Source organism: Nelumbo lutea, chromosome 5 (assembly GCF_056320005.1).
Source record: "Nelumbo lutea isolate HS-2025 chromosome 5, American lotus-T2T, whole genome shotgun sequence".
NCBI classification, from domain to species: Eukaryota; Viridiplantae; Streptophyta; class Magnoliopsida; order Proteales; family Nelumbonaceae; genus Nelumbo; species Nelumbo lutea.
This window is the reverse complement of record NC_142688.1, coordinates 48757869-48767167: the sequence shown is the minus strand read 5'-3', so window position 1 is coordinate 48767167 and position 9299 is coordinate 48757869. Positions and strand designations below refer to the sequence as shown.

General features: G+C 45.5%; 1 protein-coding gene across 1 annotated transcript; it reads left to right on the top strand.

Annotated features, from left to right (window-relative positions):
- The first annotated feature begins 3877 nt into the window (after positions 1-3877).
- LOC148852251 (wall-associated receptor kinase 2-like) lies at positions 3878-7236 on the top strand. Its single transcript, XM_088945766.1, has 3 exons — positions 3878-4745; positions 6817-6966; positions 7082-7236. Exons 1-3 carry the CDS (start codon positions 3878-3880, stop codon positions 7234-7236), a joined length of 1173 nt encoding a protein of 390 aa, XP_088801892.1.
- Positions 7237-9299: the final 2063 nt, after the last annotated feature.

Below are 9299 nucleotides of genomic sequence, written 5' to 3'. Positions count from 1 at the left end.
AATTGACATGTAGCGTTTAAGGATTTTGGCTTAAACATTTGAATCTCATATGCTATTTCAATTTTAAGACCTCCCATAAAGTTGTCTACCAATGCCTTTTGATTCCACCCTTGTACCCGATTTCCCAGTCGTTCGAGCTCTTTTTGATAATCACGTAAGGAGCCCACCTGTGTAATCTTTGACAATGCTTCGTCAAAGTCTTCACATTCGGTAGGACCAAATCTTGCCCAAAGTTCCTCTTGAAAATTTTCCCATGTCACCTCTTTGCCTTTTTCCTTATAGGATCTTCTCAACCATTGCCACCATTGATTAGCCTCGCCTTTTAAATGAAAAGAAGCCAAGGACACCTTGTGGGATTCAAGAGTGCCTTGGTATTCAAAAAATTGATCTACTCTTGTGAACCATTCAGTGGGGTCATCTCCCGCAAATCGAGGAAACTCCAATTTGGCTAGTTTGGAAGAGAACAGTTGTCGTCCCACTTCGGAGTTGTCTCGAGATTCTTTTCTCATGTTGCGAGAACGCCCGGTAGGAGAATTTGCCTTAAATTCAAGGCTATTGGCAGTCGATGTAGCATGGTTGGAGAGTAGAGCTTCCGATAATTTGTTGATGGCATCTTCTAGCTGATGGAACTTATCAGCTACTCCCGCCTCCAAGTCCAGCCTCTAAGCTCTCAATTCTCTCCTTGTTAGTAGCCATGGTGCCTAGTTCTGATACCAATGATAGGTCCCAGTCAAAGCTAGAGTGATAGAGTATTTTGCTTAGGGTGAGAATAAGACCACAAGATTTTATTAACTTCCAACTCCCCTCCCATGTTGGATGAGTGGTGTTTAAATACAGAAAATTCTCAACTTCTTTTCACTAACATAGCCATTGATTAAGGGATTAGGTTCTCTAGTAGTTAGCCTATCCCTAAGCCATAGGAACATAACTACTTAACCACTAACAACTTGACCTATTCTTAAGTAATAACTACTTAACCAAATTGACTACTTCCTAAGGCCAACACCTTGGCTTTATTGACCTATTCCTAGTTACAAGGAAATAGAACAGAAATAAACTAACAAGAAAATGAAGAGAAAATGGAGGAAATCTGCTGCTCTTCTCCCTATGCCACGTCACACACCTGCATGGGCCAAGCGTCTATCACTGTCTTTGTTGGTCTTTTTGATTTTCCTTCGGTTATGTGGCTTTCTGCAGCAACGTTTTCTTGTCCTTCCTGGTTTGTTGTTGTTGTCAGTTTGTTTTGATTAGTAGTGTGTTCCGTTCTGGGTTCTTGAGTGAGCCTCGGGCTTTGACCCATTTGTATTATTCTTTTCCCCCTTTTTCCTTTCATCTTAATAAAATTTTCTTTTACTCTTGAAGAGAGAGGGAGAGATAACTAGGACTTACATTTAGCTTAGGGATGGCAATTTTTCTCATTTCCCCAATTCCCATGGGGACTCTCTGTGAATGAAGTGGGGATAGGGATGATTTTCTCCCTGCAAGAATGGGGATGGAAAAATTTTCATCCATTTTGATAGGGATGGGGAGTGCATTCCCTGCCCCACGGGGACCCCAATTGATCCCCGGCCACTAGGGATCTCTGCTAATATATTTTATAGATGTATGCATGTGGGTATTTTATATTTTTAAAAATATGGTTGAATCTTTTTTAATGTGATTGTAAATTTTAACTATTTTATTTTTAATTTTTTAAATAAAATAAAAAAACAAAAACAAAATGCTTGACAATATAAAAAATAATGAGAACCCCATGGAGATGGGAATAACCTTGTCCTCCAAGAGGACGGGGAGGGGATGGAGAGTGACTCCCCGTCCCCACCACTTCCCATTGCCATTCCTATCTCGAGACTTGGTTGTTGACGGGTCTTCTTCTTCCTGTGCCTCTTGCTTATCCTGAGCAGCATTCATCAATTAAGATTAATAACATCTTGCAGCAGTGGCTTTTAACACTAATGGTTATTTTATCATGCATTTAAAAGAAATGATATCATTACCGGATCTCATTAAGTTAGCTTTTCTTTTGGTAAAGTTTAACTGACCTTAATTACTACTATATAATGTCACATGGAGCACTCATATGATATTCGCCCATTTGAATCAATGATCGGTTGGAGAGGGGGATTTATTTGAATCTCCCATACGGTTTGCTCTGATCATCTATTGGTCATATTAGCCGTCTGACTTCTTTAATTTCCTCTTAATATGAAAAATAAACAGATTTTAATTTAAGAAATATTAATTTGCATGCATAGAAGTGGGCGGATCAAACGCAAAAAAGACATGTGAGAAAGGAAGTAGGAATTATGCATGCGGGGATAACACCAACTGCTCTATCTCCAACAACAGCCATGCATATATTTGCCAATGCATGCAAGGCTATCATGGGAATGCTTACATCCCCCATGGATGCCAAGGTATGACTTCACCCTTCTTCCAATTTTGCTTCAAATTTCACTATTGAATTAGGGTTATATAAAGGTAATCATCTTATATTATTCTAGATGTCACCACCTATTGCCGAAATATATATATCCCAGCCCTCCCTATAAACACCATCCCCTAAATTGGGAATCTTTTCCACTCGACGCTGAACCAAACTGTACAATGGCCTAAGGGGGCGTTTAACTCAAGTTACCCCTTTAATTTAGGGAAAATTCTCGATTAGTATCTTGTATTTTGGGTCCAGTGCCTCTTTGGTCCTGAATTTTAAAATGTGAATATTAAATATTCAAACTTTCAAAACATGTCAATCCAATCTCTATCATTAACCATTCGTTAAGTGGCAATTGAAACAATACAAATACCCTTAAAGTGTTATCAAATTCTCTTTATCAATCTTCCAAACATTGATTAAAAATGAACAGTCTCAAATCCTTGCCTCTTCTATTAGAGAAAGTTGGAGTCACATCTTAGTGGGCATTCTCGTGACCCCAACTTTCTTGAATAAAAGAGGCAAAGATTTGGGACTCTTCATTTTTTTTTATCAAGGTTTGAAGGGTTGATAAAGAAAATTAGACAACACTCGAAGGAAATTTGTGTCTTTTGAAATGCCATTTAACAAATAATTAATGGACCAACTGGAACTTGACTGATAAATTTTGAAAGTCCAGGTATTGAGTTATTGCATTTTAAAATTCAAGGACCAAAGTGGCACTATACCCAAAGTGCAGGGTACTTATCAGGAATTCTCCCTTTCAATAAATTAAAGGCTTTGACATTTTTGTTTGAGAAGCAAATGTGATTTTTTATATTTAATATGTTGTGTTGAACTTGAAATGTATTTATTGATTCCTCACCTCTTCTTAAGGATGGTTATGTGAGGACTATATCCATACTTGAGATGATAGAGGTGTAGGCACGACTTGCAAGTGGTTCGCGTAAAGTGTGGGTCGTGCCGCCCTCTCTTATGAAATTGGACCGTGCTGCAGCACAAGCCCGGGCGGGCCCGTGTCCTGCCGTGTGCCAAGCCTTAGCCTAAGTCAGGCCAAGGACTGGGCCAAAGCTAATTTTGCCTATTTATTTAAGAAAATTGAAAAAATAACTTAAAATTTTAATTTTATATGAATTTTATTGTTTACAATTGCTTATATATACAATAATTAAATAAATTAGTATAATAAAATTAAAAAAATTATTTATTTTATTAATATATTATATACTATAATAAAATTGGACCGTGCTGGGCAGTGCAGACATACAAGCCGCGGGTGGCACTACTTGCTTGATCGTGCTGTTCTGTGCTGGCCCGTGGACTTTGAACCCCAGGCCCAGCACAGCACGGACCATTGTATCAGGTCTGACACGACGTATGTACTGTCTTACCATGCCAGTACGAGCTAGTCCAAAGTCGTGCCAGGCCACGGGAAAATTCTAGATGATAACAATAATAATTTTGACATCGCCAGGTACAAGAGTTGGCTGCCAAAGAAAATGCGGAAATATTAGCATCCTATATCCCTTTGGTCTAGTTGGAGATGATCCAACCTGTTACAAACATGATGACTTCAAGTTGTTCTGCAACACTGCCATCTTCCCTCCAAAATTGACTTTGTATGGCGATGATCCGGGGAAAGACCACAACATTCTCAACATATCACTTGATGCTCATCAACTAACGACTTCCATTCTGGGAAGTGTCAAATGTTACATAGATGGACACCTGGTGGGTCATCGCATTAGGTATTCTTTTGCAAACACATACAGGCTCTCCAATACCAGAAACAGATTCATGGCAGTCGGTTGCGACACGTATTGCAAATTGGATGATTACGAGGACAATGTGTTTTATGTCAACTGTCTATCGTCATGCTTGAACGATACAAAAGTGACAGCTGGTTCATCTTGCGGTGGTTTTAGTTGCTGCCAGACAACCATACCAAACGATCTTACTGATTTTGATGCATACATATGGAGCCGTAACGACTTCGAATACACATGGAACATTAGTAGATGTGGGTTGGCTGTTCTTATGTCCGACGCCCAGGATTCATTTGACTCACAAGTTTCACATCTCTGGGACATAAGAAACAATGTTGAATACCTTCTTAACGTTGGGATAAGGACTTCCATAGTACTGGACTGGGCAATTCGAAACCAGAGTTGCGAGGAAGCACAAACAGACGTGGCTGGGTATGCCTGTGGGAGTGACACCTATTGCACCAACTCGTCAAATGGCGCTGGATATCTTTGCAATTGCCTGCATGGTTTTCAAGGGAATCCTTATCTTCCCCATGGATGCCAAGGTATGCTATTACTACGAAATCCAAACAATTATTCTTCTCTCTTTTACTTCAAAATTTAAATACAAATATTAAAAAATATCAATACTTATTATATTATATAGTGATAATGGCCATATCAACAGCCCTTTCCTTCTCACATTCCCCATCTTTCATTTCTACTTCACGATCTCTCCTTCTTTTAATCCCTTCCCAGCTCTCTCGTTCACTCTCTCTCCTTTCTTCCCTTTCCCTAACTTAATAACCCACATATTAAGCTAGATGTCAAGTCCCAATTTGAAATTCAATAACTATTATATTGGGAAATTTCCCAAAAACACTTGTAGAAGTTTTAGAAACATTGTAAAATTGTTTCATTCCTTCTCTCTTTGTTCCCTACTTTCGAAAATACATACGTTTTCTTCTTTTCACATCCTTCTAACCTTCTAATCTACCAAAGTACCATACCCCATGCACTTCAATCTGTAAACCGAGAGTTTCTTCCCCTGCTTTTGTGAGAGATCTCAAACGGCTCAAATCCATGCGGCTAGGTTAGTCCTAAACGGACTCAAACTCCTACTTCTAATTAGACTACTTACTTTTAATGGTACTACAATTCCTTCTAAGAATAGGGGATAAGATAAGGGAGAATAGGATAAGGGATAAGGGATAAGGCGCGTCCTCTTGTCGTGTCCGGATAAGGGTGGGCCCACCCTATGAGCTGTGTGTGGGCCCCGCTCTGCTGCTGCTGTTGGTGTGTGTGCGCGCGACTCATGGTGCCGCTGCCGCGCGGCGCGCATGGTGCCGCTGCCGCGCGGTGCGTGGCGCCGCGGCCGTGCGGGGCGTGCGCGCGGTGCTGCGCGCGACTTATGGTGCCGCTGCCGTGCGGTGCCTATCGTGTGCGCGCTGCTGCCTCAACTGCTGTCATGTGGTGCGGGTGCTCATAACATCACTCCCCTCCTGGACTACGAGCTTGTCCTCAAGCTCGAGGTCTGGATAAGCGTTGTGGAGGTCGGTCCAGGGAACCCAAGTCGCCTCTGCTGGGGGTAGTCCCTCCCATTCGACTAATACCTCGAAGGTGCCTTGATGGATGCGGGATCGGATGAGGGCACGGGGCTGGAGTATAGGTCTGCCCTCCTGCAAGTGGGGTAGGGGAGGCACATGGTCGGGAGGGGTGCCAACATAAAGCTTTAAGAGGGATACATGGAAGCTGTCGTGGATCCTGCTGTGCTCCGGGAACTCGAGTTGATAAGCTACCTTCCCTATCTTCCTTAGAATCTTGAAGGGCCCGTAGAATTTGGGGGCCAGCTTAGGGGGCCCCCGGTTCCTGAGGTACAGCTGCCTGTATGGTCGGAGTTTTAGCCAAACGTACTGCCTTGGTTCGAAGGTGACTTCGCGGTGGTGCTGATCGTAGGCATGTTTCATACGTGCCTATGCCTGCTGTAGGCGCAAGGAGACTTCGGCCAGGAGGGCATCACGAGCTTGGAGGCTGCGGTCCACTTTTTCCTGCCGCGTTGAGCCTGGCTCGTAGGACAGGAGGCGTGGAGGATCTCGACCGTACACAACTCTAAAGGGAGTCATTCCAAGGGAGGAGTGATAGGATGTATTGTAGCAGTATTCAGCCCATGGGAGGTACTCCACCCAGCGGCGCGGCTGGTCCCCCACAAAGCAACAAAGGTACATCTCAATTGTCCGGTTCACCACCTCTGTTTGGCCGTCTGACTGTGGATGGTAGGCTGAGGAGAAGGCGAGGGCCGTGTCTTGTAACCTAAAGAGCTCCTTCCAGAATGTGCTTGTGAAGATCGGGTCCCGGTCGCTGACGATGGATTCAGGGAGTCCATGTAGGCGAAAAATGTGGGTGAAGAAGGTATGGGCGACCGAGACTGCGGTATAAGGATGGGATAAAGGGAGGAAGTGAGCATATTTGGAGAACCGATCCACTACCACGAACAGGACTGACTTCCCCTCGACTTTGGGAAGCCCTTCGATGAAATCCATGGCAATGTCGGCCCAGATCTGCGTTGGGAGGGAGAGGGGTTGGAGCAGGCCTGTGGGGTGCAGATTTTCCCATTTTTGCTGTTGGCACACTGTACAGTTCTGGATAAAGTCCCGTACCGAGGCCCTCATAGCTTGCCAGTGGAAGTCAGCATGAATGCGATGCAGCATTTTTTGAATGCCCTCGTGTATCGAGTGGTGTATGCTGGCGATGATGGAGGGGATGAGGGGATGAGGGGGCAATCAGCGGGTAGGTAGATCTTCTTTTTGTAAAATATCAACCCATCATGGAGAGACCAGTTCGGGTTAGCAGACCCCGACTGTATTTGTTGGACTATGTTGTTCCATTCTGATGACTGTGGCAGTGTGTTCCGAATGTCTTCTAGCAGGGTGGCTCGTGGTTGGGAGATCGCATGGAGGAGCATACTATCTTCTTCTTGTCGGGACAGGGCATCCGCTGCACGGTTCAGGGATCCTGCCTTATAGTCCACTCGGAAGTCGAACCCTAGAAGCTTGTTGACCCAATGTTGTTGTGGGGAGGTGGTCAGTCGTTGTTCCAGCAAGTATTTGAGGCTATAGTGGTCTGTTTTGACGACGAAGGGTCTGCCCCACAAATACGGCCTCCAGTGTTTGCCTTGGCTAGGCCAATGAGCTCGCGTTCATAGGCAAGTAATTTGAGATGGCAGTCAGCTAGCTTGCGGCTGAAGAAGGCTATCAGGTTCCCTTGCTGTTGAAGGATGGTTCCTATGCCCGTGTCGGAAGCATCACACTCGACTGTGAACTCAAGATCAAAGTTTGGTAGCTGGAGGACTGGTGTGGAAGAGAGGGCTTCCCTTAGGCCTACGAAGGTTGCATCGGCTGTGCTATCCCAGTGGAAGGCATTTTTCTTGAGCAGGTTGGTAAGCAGGGCTGCTAACAGGCCATAATTCTGTACGAACTTTCGGTAGTACTCTGTTAGCCCTAGGAACCCATGGAGGGCCTTGGCGGACTGTGGCCAGGGCCAGTCCTTAATGGCCTGAATCTTGGAGCTGTCCACAGTTACACCTTGCCCGCTGATTACATGTCCAAGGTAAAGGACTTGGTGTTCTCCAAAGGAACACTTGGATCTTTTAAGGAAGAGTCGGTGCTGCTTTAGGAGCTCGAGCACGACCCGCAGGTGTTGAATGTGTTCCACCCACGTCTTGCTATAGACCAAGATGTCGTCGAAGAAGACCAGTACATATTTACGGAGGTGGGAGTGGAAGACTTCATTCATCAGGGCCAGGAATGTGGAAGGGGCATTGCAGAGGCCGAATGGCATAACTAGGAACTCGAAATGGCCATGATGCGTCCTGAAGGCTATCTTTTCTACATCTGTGGAAGACATCCTGACCTGGAAGTAGCCTGACCTGAGGTCTAATTTCGAGAAGAATTGTGCGTCATGGAGTTCGTCCAATAATTCGTCTACGATGGGGATCAGGAACTTGTCCTTGACGGTTTGGCTATTGAGTTCCCTATAGTCTACACAAAATCTCCAAGTCCCATCCTGTTTGTGCACCAACAGAACTGGGGAGGAAAAAGGGGAGTGGCTGGGCCGAATGATCCCCTGCTGTAGCATATCTGCGCATTGCTTCTCTAACTCATCTTTCTGTCGGTGGGGGTAGCGATAGGGCCAAACAACGACCGGGTCTGACCCTACAATTAGAGGGATCCGGTGGTCGCAGGCTCTAGGAGGTGGGAAGCCCTTGGGTTCTTGGAAAATGGCCGAGTAATCAGTGAGAAGTCTCTCCACATCCGTTGTGCGTGAATTCTCCCCCTGGAGTGCATGCAGTTGTGTCTTGGTCCTTGTCCGGGTTCCCTGCCAAGTAACCAGTTTGCCATCTAATTGGAAGGTCATGGTCAGGGCAGCGAAGTCCCACAGGATTGGGCCTAGCGTGATCAGCCATTTGACACCTAGGACGATGTCAAATTCGTCCAAGGACAGTACAAATAAATCTGCTTGGAAGGATTCTTTTTCAACCTGAATCCTAGTGTTCTTGCAGATACCGGGGCTGTGGACTCTTTCCCCGTTCGCCACGGCTACCTGTAGTTGTGGCCTGACTTCCATGGGCAACTCTAACTTGCGGGCCGCCTGATTGCTGATGAAATTGTGGGTGCGTCCGGAGTCTACCAGAATGCGCACGGGTTTCCCCGTCACTAGTGCCCTTAGTTGCATCGTCTGGGAGGTTCTGATCCCCGTGATTGCGTGAAGTGAGATCTCGGGTTCAGTTGGTGATGGCTCTTCCTCATCCTCTTCAGTCTCGTCTACTAGAAGGCAGAATAGTTTCTTGCATCTATGCCCTACGGAGTATAGATCATCGCAATTGAAGCACTGCCCCTTCGCGTGCCGTTCTGCCATCTCGGCTCGGGACAGACGCCGGATGGGGGGTGACACCCTGCTGCTCCCTGTTTGTGATACTGATCTGGGGGGGTTACCAGTGTGGGTCCCCTGCTCCCTGTTGGGCGCAGGGGTAGACACTCCCGCTGACCTTGACGGTGCCGAAGTCGTGGCTGGCCGTCTAATGCTAAAGGGTCCCTGAGTAAGCTGCATCTTTCGTTCAAAGG

Excerpts from the sequence above, each read along its gene's own strand:
- LOC148852251 (XM_088945766.1), top strand. The coding sequence starts at position 3,878 with ATGATAACAATAATAATTTTGACATCGCCAGGTACAAGAGTTGGCTGC. Across the intron at positions 4,746-6,816 it reads TCTTCCCCATGGATGCCAAG|TTCTGGATAAAGTCCCGTAC; the intron begins GTATGCTATTAC and ends CACACTGTACAG. Across the intron at positions 6,967-7,081 it reads GATGAGGGGGCAATCAGCGG|TGTGTTCCGAATGTCTTCTA; the intron begins GTAGGTAGATCT and ends TGACTGTGGCAG.